The sequence below is a fragment of the Trichomycterus rosablanca genome, chromosome 10 (assembly GCF_030014385.1).
Source record: "Trichomycterus rosablanca isolate fTriRos1 chromosome 10, fTriRos1.hap1, whole genome shotgun sequence".
NCBI lineage: Eukaryota > Metazoa > Chordata > Actinopteri > Siluriformes > Trichomycteridae > Trichomycterus > Trichomycterus rosablanca.
Window position 1 is genome coordinate 417,785 of NC_085997.1, and position 18,412 is coordinate 436,196.

Sequence of the window (18,412 nt, forward strand, 5' to 3'; positions counted from 1 at the left end):
CCTTGGGTGGCCTGGAGAATCATTTAAATGATTTGCTTATCATTGTCGACCCAGATTAACACAATACTGGACCTACAGCCCTAACAGACCCTATACCTAATCACGATTTTGTGGCATCGATAAACTGCACTAGCAGGGATCAAGGGTTCAAATCTCAGCGGTGCTATCAGCCAGTCAAGTGTCTTCATGGACATGATCGGCAAATGTTGAAAGGAGACGGGACGAAACAGCCAAGCCAATGGAAGGTACACTTGCACTTGTCAGTGCGCATCATGGGAATGGTTGCCTCGCTCACGATGGTAGTGGGTGGGGCACTTGTTAATATAAATAAAGCTTTCATTTAACATATCAGTATGTTTATCAGAATGGCCAACACTACTCGTCTCTCATATTTATTGTACTATTTTATCTGCACTGTGTGTGTATGGTGTTGTTTTGCACTTGTGTTCCAGATGCTCTTTTGTTTTGAGACAATGACAGAAGTTTCCTCTCTGCAGGTCTGTCGGGGTCTCTGTGGGACTCCACCGTGTCTCAGCAGCACGAACCCTGGTGAGAGAAGGACGAGCTGCTAATCACTCCTCACTTAATCCTGGATTTGTTCCGTCAGGTAACAAAGATTCTCCTCCCTCAGAAACCTCACCAGTCCTAATCTGCTGGTTAGAAATAGATCCCTGACATTTACTCTAGTACAGTTCTTTAGACCAGCCTCTTCTCACCGCCGGGATCCCAGAACCAAACAGAACAGAACCAGGCAGATCCAGACAAAACAGAACAGAACCAAACAGAACATAATAGAACCAAACAGAACAGAACCAAACAGAACAGAACCAGACAAAACAGAAGAGAACAGAACAGAACCAGACAGAACAGAAGAGAACAGAACAGAACCAGACAGAACAGAAGAGAACAGAACAGAACCAACAGAACAGAATAGAACCAAACAGAACAGAACCAGACAGAACAGAAGAGAACAGAACAGAACCAACAGAACAGAATAGAACCAAACAGAACAGAACCAAACAGAACAGAACAGAACAGGAATAAACAAAACAGAATCAAATACAACATAAATAAAAGTTCTTTAATGAGGTCTGACGTCTTTTTATGGGATTCTTTAAAATGAGTGTTTTATAAACCCAAACCCACTCCACACCCACAGAGAGTTTGAGAAAGAGAAATAATGAATAAGATGGTAAGATCTCACATCATCTATATTTAATAAAACGCCTCTGAGCTTCATTATCACATCGTCAGGGCTGCATGGATCATCTCCCACTGCCAGCTCTACATCCACGTCCTTCTCACGTCAGGGGGTCAGATTTAAACATTTTGCCTCTCGTTGACTTGTGGGATGGATGAGTGTGATGGTGTGGAGGATGGACCACGGTGCTGCAGTGTGGTTCAGTTACACCACATTTAATTCATCAGCTAATTACCAAAAACTCGGGCTGGTTTAGATCTCAGGAGGTTTGGAGATCTGGTCCCTCTACACTCATGGGCGTTTCTGTTTGGACTCCTGATACACCAGCGTTAGTTAAATGTCACCGGGCAGGACTTGTGGTGACTCCGGTGCAGCGAGAGCAGCCGTTGTGCCGCTGATCGGATTGTTGGATGTGAAACCACCAGTGTGGGGATTTGCAGGTTAAGAAAGCTTAGAGGTTTAACATCGTGACGTCACTTCAATTAGCCGCCGCTTTGATCCCTTCAGCCCGTAAGCCGCCGCAGTCCTCCAGCTCGGCGGACGACACCGGGAGCTTTTTGGTGCTCGGTGCTGTATTGCGTACGTTGCCGGATAATGCAGCTGGGTGCAGGACGGGGCCACTAAGCTCTACTTCTGGCTTTCCGCAGGTAATGCGTCTCAGTTAGGAACGTCCCCGCGACCACAGCGCTGAAACAAGATGGCAGACAAGGACAGCGTGGAGAAGTACCTGGAGAACAACCCTCAGTTCGCCAAAGAGTACTTCGACAGGAAGGTGCGAGCCGAAGCCATCGCCGCCGCCTTCACCGAGAAGCTGGACATCAAGGACCCGTCCTCGTACAGCGACGTCTCGCTGGTCCAGGAGGCCACGATCATCTTCGACCTGGTCCGGGAGATGCAGACCGAGCAGGAGATGGAGAAGGGCATGCACAGGGTCCTGCAGCGGATATGCATGCTGGTGAACGCCGACCGCTGCAGCTACTTCATGCTGAGGGCTCGCAACGGGATCCCCGAGCTGGCCACGTGTCTGTTCGACGTCACCCCCCTGTCCACGTACGAGAACAACCTGGTGAACCCCTTTTCTGAGATCGTTTTCCCCACAGACATCGGGGTCGTCGGGCAGATAGCCACGAACAAGAGAGGAGTAAACATTCCTGACGTCAAACAGGTGAGGTCAAGCGATCAGGAGTCGAAGTGAAGCGGCGTTTCACCTCGTCCTGTTCTTCTCGTTTAGTGCTACTTTTGGTGTTTAAATAAAATGTCACTTACAGTTATATTTAAGATGGTAATAGGAAAAATAAAAGATAATCTTAATGATTTCATCATTTTAAACAGTAAGTAGAGAGATGTAGAGATCATGCATTCATTAATCCCAACCCACTCCACACTGACAGAGAGTTTAAAATCGCTCCATCAGGGCTACATGCACCATCTTCTAAAACGCAGAAGCCTCGCTAGTCCTAATCTCTTCCTTGACATTTTCTTTTAGCACAGTTCTTTAGACTATCTCCTTCTCAATCAATCAGCGCTCAGCCATACAAACGCTGCCATTTTTTGTACTACTGAATGGGCACAAATCCCCACACACTTCAAAGTCTCAGAGAAGCTTCTCAGAAGAGCGGCTGTTGTTCTAGCTAAAAGAAAAATCACATCTGACAAGCTAACGGAGCAGAAAGAGCACCTTCAAGCTAAGTGGATTATGTTCTGTAAAAGTCACGACCAGTACGGTGAGGATCTACGTGCTTCTCGTGGTGGATCATCTGATCATGAGAAATAAAACCACAAATGATTCCAGTTTGTTTTTTTAAACCATGAACCATTGTTAGATCTGCTGAGATCTAGGGGATCCAGGGTTTGAATTTCAACGGTGCTATCAGCCGGTCGGGCTTCTGCATGGACATGATTGGCCGTGTCTGAGGGAGGGGTGGCCGAAACAGCCGAGCCATTGGGACATACACTTGACTTGTCAGTGCCCTCTAAGTGCAGCTCCCAAACCCAGAGAGAAATAGAACTCGAGTGAGAACAAGCATCCAGCATAAAAACTGTGCTGAGTTTCATATGAGGACCAGAACCGCCGTGGCGACGGAACCTAAATACAGAAGCAGCCAAAGAAGAACTTCAGTCCTTTTATCTTCTATATTTATTTATTGATTGATTTACTGATTGATTTGCTTTTTGAAAAGCATCATAAAACTGATTCATCTGCACCGAATGATTCAGTGAATCTTCTGTCTCTCCCAGTATCCTCGCTTCAGTGACTTTGTGGACAAGCAGACAGGCTACACCACCAAGAACATGCTGGCCGCGCCCATCGTGGCGGGAAAGGACGTGCTGGGCGTCGTCATGGCGATAAACAAAATTGGAGGGAATGAATTTTCCAAGACTGATGAAGATGTGAGTAGTTCTACAAAAACCACGTGTGAGGGTGAGGGATCTATTAGATGTGGATCTGATGGTGTGAGGGTGAGGGATCTATTAGATGTGGATCTGATGGTGCGTGTGAGGGTGAGGGATCTATTAGATGTGGATCTGATGGTGTGTGTGAGGGTGAGGGATCTATTAGATGTGGATCTAATGGTGAGGGTGAGGGATCTATTAGAATATGATCTGATGGTGTGTGTGAGGGTGAGGGATCTATTAGATGTGGATCTGATGGTGTGTGTGAGGGTGAGGGATCTATTAGATGTGGATCTAATGGTGAGGGTGAGGGATCTATTAGAATATGATCTGATGGTGTGTGTGAGGGTGAGGGATCTATTAGATGTGGATCTGATGGTGTGTGTGAGGGTGAGGGATCTATTAGATGTGGATCTAATGGTGAGGGTGAGGGATCTATTAGAATATGATCTGATGGTGTGTGTGAGGGTGAGGGATCTATTAGATGTGGATCTGATGGTGTGTGTGAGGGTGAGGGATCTATTAGATGTGGATCTGACGGTGTGTGTGAGGGTGAGGGATCTATTAGATGTGGATCTAATGGTGAGGGTGAGGGATCTATTAGAATATGATCTGATGGTGTGTGTGAGGGTGAGGGATCTATTAGATGTGGATCTGATGGTGTGTGTGAGGGTGAGGGATCTATTAGATGTGGATCTAATGGTGAGGGTGAGGGATCTATTAGAATATGATCTGATGGTGTGTGTGAGGGTGAGGGATCTATTAGATGTGGATCTGATGGTGTGTGTGAGGGTGAGGGATCTATTAGATGTGGATCTAATGGTGAGGGTGAGGGATCTATTAGATGATGATCTGATGGTGTGTGTGAGGGTGAGGGATCTATTAGATGTGGATCTGATGGTGTGTGTGAGGGTGAGGGATCTATTAGATGTGGATCTAATGGTGAGGGTGAGGGATCTATTAGATGATGATCTGATGGTGTGTGTGAGGGTGAGGGATCTATTAGATGTGGATCTGATGGTGTGTGTGAGAGTGAGGGATCTATTAGATGTGGATCTAATGGTGAGGGTGAGGGATCTATTAGATGATGATCTGATGGTGTGTGTGAGGGTGAGGGATCTATTAGATGTGGATCTGATGGTGTGTGTGAGGGTGAGGGATCTATTAGATGTGGATCTGATGGTGAGGGTGAGGGATCTATTAGATGATGATCTGATGGTGTGTGTGAGGGTGAGGGATCTATTAGATGTGGATCTGATGGTGTGTGTGAGGGTGAGGGATCTATTAGATGTGGATCTAATGGTGCGTGTGAGGGTGAGGGATCTATTAGATGTGGATCTAATGGTGAGGGTGAGGGATCTATTAGATGATGATCTGATGGTGTGTGTGAGGGTGAGGGATCTATTAGATGTGGATCTGATGGTGTGTGTGAGGGTGAGGGATCTATTAGATGTGGATCTAATGGTGAGGGTGAGGGATCTATTAGATGATGATCTGATGGTGTGTGTGAGGGTGAGGGATCTATTAGATGTGGATCTGATGGTGTGTGTGAGGGTGAGGGATCTATTAGATGTGGATCTGATGGTGTGTGTGAAGGTGAGGGATCTATTAGATGTGGATCTAATGGTGAGGGTGAGGGATCTATTAGATGATGATCTGACGGTGTGTGTGAGGGTGAGGGATCTATTAGATGTGGATCTGATGGTGTGTGTGAGGGTGAGGGATCTATTAGATGTGGATCTGATGGTGTGTGTGAGGGTGAGGGATCTATTAGATGTTGATCTAATGGTGAGGGTGAGGGATCTATTAGATGATGATCTGATGGTGTGTGTGAGGGTGAGGGATCTATTAGATGTGGATCTGATGGTGTGTGTGAGGGTGAGGGATCTATTAGATGTGGATCTGATGGTGTGTGTGAGGGTGAGGGATCTATTAGATGTTGATCTGGTGGTGTGTGTGAGGGTGAGGGATCTATTAGATGTGGATCTGACGGTGTGTGTGAGGGATCTATTAGATGTTGATCTGACGGTGTGTGTGAGGGTGAGGGATCTATTAGATGTGGATCTAATGGTGAGGGTGAGGGATCTATTAGATGATGATCTGATGGTGTGTGTGAGGGTGAGGGATCTATTAGATGTGGATCTGATGGTGTGTGTGAAGGTGAGGGATCTATTAGATGTGGATCTAATGGTGAGGGTGAGGGATCTATTAGATGATGATCTGACGGTGTGTGTGAGGGTGAGGGATCTATTAGATGTGGATCTGATGGTGTGTGTGAGGGTGAGGGATCTATTAGATGTGGATCTGATGGTGTGTGTGAGGGTGAGGGATCTATTAGATGTTGATCTAATGGTGAGGGTGAGGGATCTATTAGATGATGATCTGATGGTGTGTGTGAGGGTGAGGGATCTATTAGATGTGGATCTGATGGTGTGTGTGAGGGTGAGGGATCTATTAGATGTGGATCTGATGGTGTGTGTGAGGGTGAGGGATCTATTAGATGTTGATCTGGTGGTGTGTGTGAGGGTGAGGGATCTATTAGATGTGGATCTGATGGTGTGTGTGAGGGTGAGGGATCTATTAGATGTTGATCTGGTGGTGTGTGTGAGGGTGAGGGATCTATTAGATGTGGATCTGATGGTGTGTGTGAGGGATCTATTAGATGTGGATCTGATGGTAATGTAGGTGTCGCTCTCTTTCAAGATCTTTACCAAGTACCTGAACTTCGGCTCGGTCATCGCTCTTCAGCATTACACCAACTACATGTGGAACGTGGAGTCCAGGAGGAGCCAGGTAACCCCCACACCCTCCACACCCTCCTCATTTCTGTCTGAAATGGAAGTGGCAGCGCCAGCGTTCTGTCTCCGGTCCCGCAGGTTCTTCTGTGGTCGGCCAGCAAGGTGTTCGAGGAGCTGACGGACATCGAGCGGCAGTTCCACAAAGCGCTGTACACCGTGAGAACCTACCTCCAGTGTGAGAGGTACTCGGTGGGGCTGCTGGACATGACCAAGGAGAAGGTTGGTGATTGTTTACTGTTTTTCAGGGCCGTTTGAATAAGTATTCAGACCCTCGGCTGTGGAACTCCAGACTGTGCTCAGGTTTGAGACAGGTCTAGAACTCGACTGGCGTACACCTTCTGCAATCTGGACTGATCGGATAGAATTTGGAAAAGCACCCATAAGAATTAGGATGAGGTGTTCTAGTGCCATGAGGTCCAAGGAACCGTCCAAGGAACTTTCCTAAAGTTGGCCATCCCGAAGCATACAGCCAAAACAATACTAGAGTGGCCCTGAGGTCAGAACACTTACCATCCAACCTGGGAATACATTTGACAACCACATTTCCAAAAAAGTCAGGACAGGGGCGTGTTCCCCCCTGTGTTCCCCCCTGTGTTCCATCAGTGTTCCCCCCTGTGTTCCATCAGTGTTCCCCCCTGTGTTCCCCCCTGTGTTCCGTGTTCCCCCCTGTGTTCCATCAGTGTTCCCCCCTGTGTTCCCACCTGTGTTCCGTGTTCCCCCCTGTGTTCCATCAGTGTTCCCCCCTGTGTTGCATCAGTGTTCCCCCCTGTGTTCCCCCCTGTGTTCCGTGTTCCCCCCTGTGTTCCATCAGTGTTCCCCCCTGTGTTCCATCAGTGTTCCCCCCTGTGTTCTCCCCTGTGTTCCATCAGTGTTCCCCCAGTGTTCCCCCCTGTGTTCCATCAGTGTTCCTATTAATTTCTACTTTTTAATGTGTGAGGAACTGAGGACACTAATGGTTGCAGGTTTGCGAGACTTCACCTGCTCAACAGTCCGTGCTCGCCGTCGTCTGATTCTCCTCTTCATGATGCGCCGGTGTTTACTATAGGAGGCGGGTCTGGACTGCAGGCAGGCCGCTCTAGCACACCTACTCTGTGTCTACGAAGTCGTACCGCTCTTAAACGTCTTTAAAATCCCAAAATGCGGCTCCATGTCAGTGGTACCTTCACACTTGTGCAGGCCACCCATGCTGTGGGCACCGATGCCCCTCATACACCAGGACAGACTTTTCTTTGGGTCCATCTGAGACGAGCTTGAATCTTATTAAAGGTTGTAGCGTTTATATTTTGCACTAATCACTCCGTCCTGCGTTTCCTCTTCGGTTACAGGAATTCTACGACGAGTGGCCGGTCAAACTGGGGGACGTGGAGCCGTACAAGGGCCCCAAGACGCCCGACGGCAGGGTACGTGTGTGTTTCTGTGTGTAGAAATGAAAGATGGTCTCGAGATGTCGTGTCTCAACGTGTGTGTGTGTGTGTGTGTGAATCCCACAGGAAGTGAACTTCTACAAAATCATCGATTACCTCTTAGAGGGCAAAGAGGAGATCAAAGTCATTCCGTAAGCGCCGCTGTTTAGTGTCGAGTTAATCAAGCGTTTTAATTATTTAAGTTCTATAATCAGGTGTATATTTGTGTTGATAGGGGACCTCCTGCGGATCACTGGGCCCTCGTTAGCGGACTTCCCACCTACGTGGCTGAAAACGGCTTCGTTAGTCATCAACGTTTGCCTCATATTTTTATTACACTGTAGTCATTAACTGACTGACTGTGTTTCTAAACCGGTGTTTAGTCACAGAAAGAACAAAATAAAATAATAATGATTCTGTTTGCAGATTTGTAACATGATGAACGTCGCTGCTGATGACTACTTCACATTCCAGGTACGGTTGATAGCACCCGGAATAAAGTCACTACAGGCACAACAGGCCAGCTACTCAATCCATCAATGTGCTGGTGTAATTTAGGTGTATTATTGTTAGCAAGGGCAGTAATTATTTAATCACGTATGCATATTAGCACTGTTTTTCCATAAATAATAAGCATTGAATGCACAACACACCAGCTACTCAATCCATCACTGTGCCGTGACATGATCACAGACCAATACTTCTCCCTCAGAACTATCAATAAACTGAACCTGAACTCAGCACTAAGTTCTCTTGTTGTCTCTTGTTGATGGTCAGTTTCTTCATGTCGTGTTTATTTTGACCTTCTCAGAAAGAAGCCGTGGACGACACCGGCTTTGTGATTAAGAACGTCTTGTCTCTTCCTATCGTCAACAAAAAAGAGGAAATTGTGGGCGTGGCTACGTTCTTCAACCGAAAAGACGGCAAACCGTTTGAAGAGCAGGACGAGCAGATCACCGAGGTAAGACCGCGGCGACCGTCGTGATTTAATCCGACCAACGTTTCACCTCTAAATGTGCAAAACCAAGTCCTGCCATCCGACTGTTTTCTTACAGGCGCTCACGCAGTTTCTGGGATGGTCGGTGCTCAACTGCGACACCTACGACAGGCTGAACAAGATGGAGTGGAAGAAGGAGATCGCTCAGGATATGGTGCTGTACCAAACCAAAGCTACTCTGAACGAGGTTCAGGAGATCTTGGTAAGGAGATTGTACTTCTGTATATGCGGACACATACTGTAGGGGTCAGTGTTCCTGCAGGGGTCAGTGTTCCTGTAAGGGTCAGTGTTCCTGCAGGGGTCAGTGTTCCTGCAGGGGTCAGTGTTCCTGTAAGGGTCAGTGTTCCTGCAGGGGTCAGTGTTCCTGTAAGGGTCAGTGTTCCTGCAGGTCCTACATGTACGATTGTGTGTGGATTTCAGAACACGAAGGAGAAATTCGACAAAACTCCGGAGGACTGCGATCAGAAGGAGATGTACAAACTTTTGGTAAGTGTTTTTATTTCTCACACAGTGAACTGAAGCACATTATTATCCCAGTGTGGTTTATGAGATGTAACATAAAGCCTCCACAAGGGGGCGCTCATGTACAAGTTCATTTCATGTTCATGTGCCTGTTGTGTTTATTTATTATTATTATTTTTCTCTGAGACCCGTTTCTTTGGTCTGGTGTACGTGAATCCCGATGATGCCACAGCCATATTTTCCTCCCAATCTAGTCGTATCTAATTTCCATAGTGTTATATCTCTAGCAGTATATCTCAACCACTTCTTTTCACCTGTGTCAGGATCATGTACAGAGTCAGGCACTGCTCTCCATTATTCAGCGTCTCTGTGCAGCGACTCAGCCAGCCAGCAGAGGTCGTAACTGCAGCAGTCAATTCAGCCCTCCCACTCAACATACGTTAACCAATCACTGTCCATGTAGACGCCCGGCCGGCCAGTAGCTGAGCTCTTAGCACCTACCTGTCTGTATTTTTAACCTTGTGGCTAATCGGCAAATGCTCGAAGGTTTTATGTTCTAAACTCTCGCCGTGTGCTCACGTACAGAGGGCGAACATTCCTGAAGCCAAGGACGTGGACCTGCTGGAGTTCAGCTTCAGCGACTTTCCTCTGTCCGAGCTGGACCTCATCAAGTGCGGCATCCGGTGCTTCTTCGAGCTGGGCGTGGTGGAAAAGTTCAAAGTTCCTGCAGAGGTCAGTAACGTCCTCGTGTAGTTCCGGGTCCGGATTTTAGCACCGCTTTTATCCAAAATGAGGGTCAAGGGCCTTGTTCAGGGGCCCAACAGTGGCAACTTGGCAGTAATAGAGCTTAAACCGGCAAACCACTGATTACTAGTCCAGTACCTTAACTGCTGAGCTACCACTGCTTTTAATGACCAATTAGTGACCGATTGTGTTTTTTTTTTTTTTTTGGGGGGGGTTGATTGAGATGTTGTAACATGCCTACTGCCTCCCTCCCTCAGGTCCTAACTAGATGGATGTACACAGTGAGGAAGGGTTACAGAGACATCACCTACCATAACTGGAGACACGGCTTCAACGTGGGCCAGACCATGTTCTGCTTACTGCAGGTGAGGAACCTTTCAATGATACACATAAGGGCTGCTGGAGACCCCGATGGCGTACTGAGACGCCCTGACACGCCCTCCCTCCGACCCCTTCTTATCCCCCTGACTCTCCGTGCATGATACGGATCTCCAGGTGAAAAGAAGCGGTTGGTGCTGCACGACCCTCCTCAACCAGGAGTGGAGGTCTGCAGCAGTAGAGGGGGAATACCATCGGGGAATTGGATACGACTAAATTAGGAGGAGAATTGGCTGACCTAGTCTGTTTCCAGCATCAGAGCTTCATGTTTTAAACACGCCGTCCGTCCGCTGGTTAAAAGTTCATGAGAGTTTAAAATGCGTCCGGATCACCTGATCAGGATCAAAGTTCTGTTTGTTTTTGCTCACAGAAACGTTCAATAACTGACTGTTACTGTGTTTCTATCTCCCTTTATTAACAGACCGGGAGACTGAGGAAGTACTACTCCGACCTCGATGCCTTCGCCATGGTGGCGGCTGCTTTTTGCCACGATATCGACCACCGGGGCACCAACAATCTGTACCAGACCAAGTACGGAACATCACTGCCGGCATACACACACCACACGGGCACAAGTATTGGGACGCCACTGTTTCAAACACAACAGTTACATCAGTCGGAAGGTTGTCGGTTCAAATCCAGGCTCTGCTATGAAGCCAGTGTTGGGCCCTTGAGCGAGGCCCTTAACCCTGTCTGCTCCAGGGTGCCGTACAATGCCGACCCAGTACTTGTAGTTGTAGCTGAGCGGTTAAGGTACCTGATTAGTAATCATAAGGTCGCTGGTTTAAACCCCACCACTGCCAGGTTGCCACTGTTGGATCCTTGAGATAAAAGTGTCCGCTAAGATTAGGGAAGGACCTATCCTGCTCTATATAAGACAGAGCCCTGACCTCAGCCTCACTCAACAGCTCTGGGATGAACCGGAACACCGACTGATCGATCAGTACCCAGCCGTACCAACTCTGACTCTGAACGGGCACAAATTCCCACACACAGACACACTACAAAGATCACATACAGGTCGCTCGGGCGTCCGTCTACTTTTGGTCTCTCGAACGTTGCATTTCCGTTTCAGGAGCGCGTCACCTCTGGCCAAGCTTCATGGATCGTCTATTTTGGAACGGCACCACCTCGAATACAGCAAGACCCTCATGGGAGAGGAGGTGGGTGTACATGCACAGCTTCTTGTTTATTATTATTATATTATTATTATTATTATTCAAAACCATGAGCTGGGGTCTCTGTGCAGCGCCATCGATCAGCCAGCAGAGGGCGTAACTGCAGCACTTATGAGGAGATGATAACTCCGCCGGAGAGGATTACTCATAAGTGCTGCAGTTACGCCCTCTGCTGGCTGATCGATGGCGCTGCACAGAGACGGAGGATAATAGAGAGAACTCTCCGTGCGCGATACGGATCTCCATATGAACCCTGGTGCGGGAATCGGATACGACTAACCTCGTGTTTTCTTTGTTCCTGCGCAGAACCTGAACATTTTCCAGAGCCTCCAGAAGCGGCAGTTCGAGACGGTGCAGCACCTACACGACGTCTGCATCATCGCCACCGACCTGGCCCTGTACTTCAAGTACGACCTGACCTTCTCCTGACCTGATGTTGAGTAGTCCATCACTGACTGTAGTTGGTCATCCTGAACGTTCTTGTTTTGGTATCTCGCAGGAAGAGGACCATGTTCCAGAAGATCGTCGACGCCACGGAGCCCATGCCGGACGAGAAGGAGGCTATTAATTACATCTCCAACAACCCCATCAGGAAGGAGATCATCATGTGAGTAGTTAGGATCAGTCTGTACAAGCAGTGATCAGGCGTGGCTCACCACCGTGTTCCAAACTTCATCAGAACGTTTCTCAACGCCTTTTACCATCTACTGTACATAATATTGTGAAAGGATTCAGGGAATCTGGAGAGATCTCAGTCAGTGTAGGGCATTCGGAAACCACTACTGACTGTTCGTGACCCTTGAGCACTCAGACAACATTGCTCAGTCTCAGACGTACTTCAGAAAACAATTGTCACTTAACACAGGCTACCGCGGCATCAAGAAACGCAACCTGAACCTCTATTACACGCAGAGAAAGTCGTACATCAATTCTATACAGAAACACCTTAGAGTTCTCTGGGCCTGAGCTCATCTCAGATGCATCGAAAGACAGTGGACATGTGTGCTGTGGTCAGATGAGTCCACGGTTCAGAAAACAAAAAGGACCATCCAGACTGTCATCAGTGAAAGGTGCAAAAGCCAAAATCTGTGATGGTACGGGGGGCATCAGTGCCCACAGCATGGGTGACCTGCACATGTTATTCCAGCAAGATGATTTCAGGCATCATTCGGAACACTTCGTAGACACAGAGTGCATGTGCTTGAGCGGCCTGCCTGCAGTCCAGACCCGCCTCCTATAGTAAACACCGGCGCATCATGAAGAGGAGAATCAGACGACGGACTGTTGAGCAGCTGAAGTCTCGCAAACCTGCAACCATTAGTGTCCTCAGTTCCACACGCATTAAAAAGTGGAATTAATAGGAACACTGATGGAACACAGGGGGAACACAGGGGGAACACAGGGGGGAACACAGGGGGGAACACGGGGAGGAACACAGGGAGGAACACAGTGGGAACACGGGGCGGAACACAGGGGGAACACAGGGGGAACACAGGGGGGAACACAGGGGGGAACACGGGGAGGAACACAGGGAGGAACACAGTGGGAACACGGGGCGGAACACAGGGGGAACACAGGGGGGAACACGGGGGAACACGGGGGGAACACAGGGGAACACGGGGCGGAACACAGTGGGGAACACGGGGGAACACAGGGAGGAACACAGTGGGGAACACAGGGGGGAACACGGGGAGGAACACAGGGGAACACGGGGCGGAACACAGGGGGAACACGGGGGAACACGGGGAGGAACACAGGGGAACACGGGGGAACACAGGGGGGGACACGGGGAGGAACACAGTGGGGAACACAGGGGGGAACACAGTAGGGAACACGGGAACACGGGGCGGAACACAGAGGGAACACAGGGAGGAACACAGGGGAACACGGGGCGGAACACAGGGGGAACACAGGGGGAAACATGGGGGGAACACGGGGAGGAACACGGGGGGAACACGGGGAGGAATACGGGGGGAACACAGGGGGGAACACAGGGGAACACGGGGCGGAACACGGGGGGAACACGGGGGGGAACACGGGGGGGAACACAGAGGGAACACAGGGGGAACACAGGGGGAACACGGGGGGGAACACGGGGGGGAACACAGAGGGAACACAGGGGGAACACAGGGGGAACACGGGGGGGAACACGGGGGGAACACGCCCCCGTCCTGGGTTTTTTGGAGCATCAAATTCTAAACGTGTTTCTATTTACAAACTAGAATGAAGTCAATCAGTGAAACACTAGAAATCAGATAAAGATTGAAGTGAATTAGCACATCATAGATTCTTCTGTTTACTGTGTTTTACTAAATGTCCCAACTTTTCTGGAAACGCGGTTTGTAAATTCTGTACTTTTATTTTTATTTATATTCAGGGCGATGATGATGACCGGTTGTGATTTGTCTGCCATCACAAAACCTTGGGAGGTCCAGAGTCAAGTACGTCCTCGTCTAGTCACTGATATTAATTCTGCTGCTTGAGGACATTTTAATGTTTATTGTTTAATATTGTAATATTTATTCATATTTATTAACATTTATTTATTTTGTTACAGGTAGCTTTGATGGTGGCTGCTGAATTCTGGGAGCAGGGTGACCTGGAGCGGACCGTCCTCGACCAGCAGCCCATTGTTAGTCCTCGGATCTGTTTGTAGGATGTACAGTGATGTGTGGTGTTTATCTGTGGTCCGTGTGAGTAACAGTCAGTGATTGATGAATGTTTGTGGCCGATTCTTTCCTCAGCCCATGATGGACAGGAATAAAGCCGCCGAGCTTCCCAAGATGCAGTGCGGCTTCATCGACTTCGTCTGCTCGTTCGTCTACAAGGTAAATTTATTATGAATATTTCTGGATCTCAAATCGGTTCTGTTCAGACTTTTTAGAACCTTGGTGCTCGTCAGAGACCCTGGAGATCCGTATCGCGTATGGAGAGTCACGCACTGCTCTCTGTTATTCACCGTCTATGTGCAGCACCATTGATCAGCCAGCAGAAGTGCAGCCCTTATGAGGAATCACCTCCACACTCCCACCCTGCTGGCTGATAGCAGAGCTGAGATTCGAACCTATGTGTTTTCTTTTCTTGTGCACTTTGAGATGATTTGTAAATATTTCTCAGCATCACTTGTTGGAAAACCGACTCAGTTAAACGCTGATGTGGAAACACTGACATCTAGTGGTGGGATGTCATCACTTCAACTCGACATGCATAGTGGGAGATGCAGTTTATGTAGAATTTACAGGGTATTTTAAGACAATCGTACGTCTTTTAAGCTCTCGCGGGCCACATACAATGGTGTGTCGGGTTGCATTTGGCCCATGGGCCTCGAGTTTGACACACATGATCTAGAAAATGTTCACGCTTGTAAGGACTTGATCTGTGAGAAACACGACTCTCTCAACCACACAGGAATTCTCAAGATTCCACAAGGAAATCCAGCCCATGTTCGACAGCCTGAACAACAACAGGTCTCACTGGAAGGAGCAGGCCGACGCCTATCAGGCCAAACTGGACGCCATCGAGAACGAGAAGAAGAAACTGGAGGAGGGAAACAACACAAACAAAGGTCCGTTCAGCACCCAGCTAACATTCATTCATCCACTCAACCTATCCTATATTCATTTATCCTGGTCAGGGTTGTGGTGGGTCACCAGTTAACCTACCTGCATGTCTTTGTACATGCAAACTACAAACAGACCACCACCTGGGATTCAAACCCAGGACCTTCTTGCTGTGAGGAGACAGTGCTACCCATCGAGCCACCCCCTAGCTGGCATGTTTAGCTATTTATAAAGCAGCATATTATATATAAATAAGTCTGTGATATTTAGGAGGGCGGCACAGTCGGCAGAGCTGTAGAAGGTGAGTTTGCATGTTCTTCTCGTGTAAAGCTGGGTTTCCTCTGAGTGCTCCGGTTTCCTCCCACAAGTCCAGACATTCAGTCAGTGTGTGTGTGTGTGTTCTGTAATGGACTGGCGACCTGCCCAGGGTGACCCACAGCGACCCTGACCAGGAGGCAGCGGTGATAAAAGAGACAATGAATGAATGAGTTTTCAGTACTTCGTCCTTACCTTAAGAAGGCTGAGTTTTAAAAGGTTTGGGACCATATGTGATTATAAGAAAGTAATGTGGTGCTTTTGGTGTGATTTTATCATAATCTGTGTCTCTTTTCTTGGGTAACAAAGAGCCAGAAGGAGCGAAGTCGAAAACATGCACCATATTTTAAAGAGATCGTCGGACCCGGAGCCGGAGGAACTGAGGTACCAGCAGGTGGAAGAGCCACTTCCTCTTTATTTTCGGGACCTTCATCGTTTTTACTCTTCTGTGACCCGCAGACGCTCACGAGCTGATTTGATACACACAGATTCTTGTAAACACGGAACAGCCCGGCTGGAACATGACGAGATCCTGTGCGGTGATCGCTGCAGCGGCTGCGGGACGGTGGTTCCATTACCACGAACTTTTGCACGATGAGAACTGCATTTAAAAATCTTACATTGATTTAGACGTGTGTTAAATCTGTACTTTTAAACCGGGAGCGAGAAACAATCATGGACTGATTATTCACCGAGTTATGTAGCACTTTGTCTTCTCTGTTGTTCCCATTAGGGGGCGCCGCAGCAGATCCTGAACATCCTCTTTTGCATCCTGACTCCCTTTCCCCATAGAACTCTCACCCCTCCTCTGCACACGCTCAGATCATCTCAATCTCGTCCATCCTCGTCACTCACCAATGAGCCATATAACATATCAGGCCTCACTACTGTCACGTAGACTCTCCCTTTTACTCTATCAGACACCCTTCTATCACAAACCACCACACTCTTCTTCACCTCTCTGTCACGCCCTCTGTTCCTCTGTACAATCCACCCTCCGCACTCTACTTTACCTCTCTACCACGTACTCTGTCCAATCCACCCTCCGCACTCTCTTCTTCACCTCTCTACCACACCCTCTGTTACTCTGTCCAATCCACCCTCCGCATTCTCTTCTTTACCTCTCTACCACCCCTCTGTTACTCTGTCCAATCCACCTTCCGCATTATACCACACCCTCTGTTACTCTGTACAATCCACCTTCCGCATTATACCACACCCTCTGTTACTCTGTACAATCCACCCTCCGCATTATACCACACCCTCTGTTACTCTGTCCAATCCACCCTCCGCACTCTCTTCTTCACCTCTCTACCACACCCTCTGTTACTCTGTACAATCCACCCTCCGCATTATACCACCCCTCTGTTACTCTGTCCAATCCACCCTCCGCATTCTCTTCTTTACCTCTCTACCACCCCTCTGTTACTCTGTCCAATCCACCCTCCGCATTCTCTTCTTTACCTCTCTACCACCCCTCTGTTACTCTGTCCAATCCACCCTCCGCATTCTCTTCTTTACCTCTCTACCACCCCTCTGTTACTCTGTCCAAGCCACCCTCCGCATTCTCTTCTTTACCTCTCTACCACGCCTCTGTTACTCTGTCCAATCCACCCTCCGCATTCTCTTCTTTACCTCTCTACCACCCCTCTGTTACTCTGTCCAATCCACCCTCCGCATTCTCTTCTTTACCTCTCTACCACCCCTCTGTTACTCTGTCCAATCCACCCTCCGCATTATACCACACCCTCTGTTACTCTGTCCAATCCACCCTCCGCACTCTCTTCTTCACCTCTCTACCACACCCTCTGTTACTCTGTACAATCCACCCTCCGCATTATACCACCCCTCTGTTACTCTGTCCAATCCACCCTCCGCATTCTCTTCTTTACCTCTCTACCACCCCTCTGTTACTCTGTCCAATCCACCCTCTGCATTCTCTTCTTCACCTCTCTACCACCCCTCTGTTACTCTGTCCAATCCACCCTCCGCATTATACCACACCCTCTGTTACTCTGTCCAATCCACCCTCCGCACTCTCTTCTTCACCTCTCTACCACACCCTCTGTTACTCTGTACAATCCACCCTCCGCATTATACCACCCCTCTGTTACTCTGTCCAATCCACCCTCCGCATTCTCTTCTTTACCTCTCTACCACCCCTCTGTTACTCTGTCCAATCCACCCTCTGCATTCTCTTCTTCACCTCTCTACCACGCCTCTGTTACTCTGTCCAATCCACCCTCCGCATTCTCTTCTTTACCTCTCTACCACCCCTCTGTTACTCTGTCCAATCCACCCTCCGCATTCTCTTCTTTACCTCTCTACCACGCCTACTACTCTGTTACTCTGTACATAGTTATTTATGTAGCACGTTATTTTGTGTGAAGTTTAATGGCAAGAAGAACATCTGTGTGTTCAGATCTTTGCACTTTTTGATACTAAAATCTATTTAAAAGCGTATTTATCTAAAGTAAGCAAATAGATAAAGACTAAAATGTTTGGTAACCTTAAAGGTACAATTTGCTGAATCTATTATCATTATTATTAATATGTTATTTAAAGTTACATAAACTAACTTGTGTTCTCATGTTTTTACTCAGGTGCTGATATACTCGCTTCTCCAGTTAGTTTATCTCTTTTATTTGCAATAATAAATCAATTTGACCAGCGCACTTTTAATTTAACTGTTATTTGTATCACACAGAAAACCACGCCAAGGCGTGTGGGGTAACGAGGCGATATATAAAGCTTTAATCTAATAACAGATTCGCTTTATAGCCATGGCCTTTACAGGTAAACTTTTTTTAGAGTGGCTTAAATAATACTAACTTTAATTCCCTGTAAACAAGATCAGACAGGAACCGACCGTGATGAGTTTGTGTACGTTTACTTCAGCTTCCTCGTATGAACCACACGTTACGCATGTATGATCATGTAAAGGAATAAACGCATCGTTCAAACGCTTCAAGGGTTCGAAAT

At 48.0% G+C, this 18,412-nt stretch overlaps 2 protein-coding genes across 2 annotated transcripts; both read left to right on the forward strand.

Annotated features, from left to right (window-relative positions):
* Positions 1 to 1,898: 1,898 nt before the first annotated feature.
* pde6c (phosphodiesterase 6C, cGMP-specific, cone, alpha prime) lies at positions 1,899 to 16,873 on the forward strand. The gene is made up of 22 exons (XM_063002625.1): positions 1,899 to 2,366; positions 3,440 to 3,592; positions 6,299 to 6,388; positions 6,472 to 6,612; positions 7,719 to 7,793; positions 7,884 to 7,948; positions 8,032 to 8,098; positions 8,223 to 8,270; positions 8,608 to 8,757; positions 8,852 to 8,995; positions 9,214 to 9,279; positions 9,841 to 9,987; positions 10,257 to 10,364; positions 10,799 to 10,908; positions 11,453 to 11,540; positions 11,862 to 11,962; positions 12,055 to 12,162; positions 13,933 to 13,996; positions 14,113 to 14,187; positions 14,300 to 14,383; positions 14,964 to 15,120; positions 15,740 to 16,873. The coding sequence occupies exons 1-22, from the start codon at positions 1,899 to 1,901 to the stop codon at positions 15,778 to 15,780; spliced, it is 2,550 nt and encodes an 849-aa protein (XP_062858695.1). The 3' UTR covers positions 15,781 to 16,873.
* Positions 15,952 to 18,387, forward strand: LOC134321560 (uncharacterized). Its single transcript, XM_063003368.1, has 3 exons — positions 15,952 to 15,969; positions 16,329 to 16,587; positions 16,817 to 18,387. Exons 1-3 carry the CDS (start codon positions 15,952 to 15,954, stop codon positions 17,884 to 17,886), a joined length of 1,347 nt encoding a protein of 448 aa, XP_062859438.1. The 3' UTR covers positions 17,887 to 18,387.
* Positions 18,388 to 18,412: the final 25 nt, after the last annotated feature.

Bases quoted from the DNA above. Each gene is read 5' to 3' on its own strand.
- pde6c (XM_063002625.1), top strand. From the start codon at position 1,899: ATGGCAGACAAGGACAGCGTGGAGAAGTACCTGGAGAACAACCCTCAG. The intron at 8,996-9,213 runs GTAAGGAGATTG...TGTGGATTTCAG, and splicing joins ACGAGGTTCAGGAGATCTTG to AACACGAAGGAGAAATTCGA. The intron at 14,188-14,299 runs GTTAGTCCTCGG...TTCTTTCCTCAG, and splicing joins TCCTCGACCAGCAGCCCATT to CCCATGATGGACAGGAATAA.
- LOC134321560 (XM_063003368.1), top strand. The intron at 16,588-16,816 runs CTTCCGCATTAT...TGTCCAATCCAC, and splicing joins TGTTACTCTGTCCAATCCAC to CCTCCGCATTCTCTTCTTTA.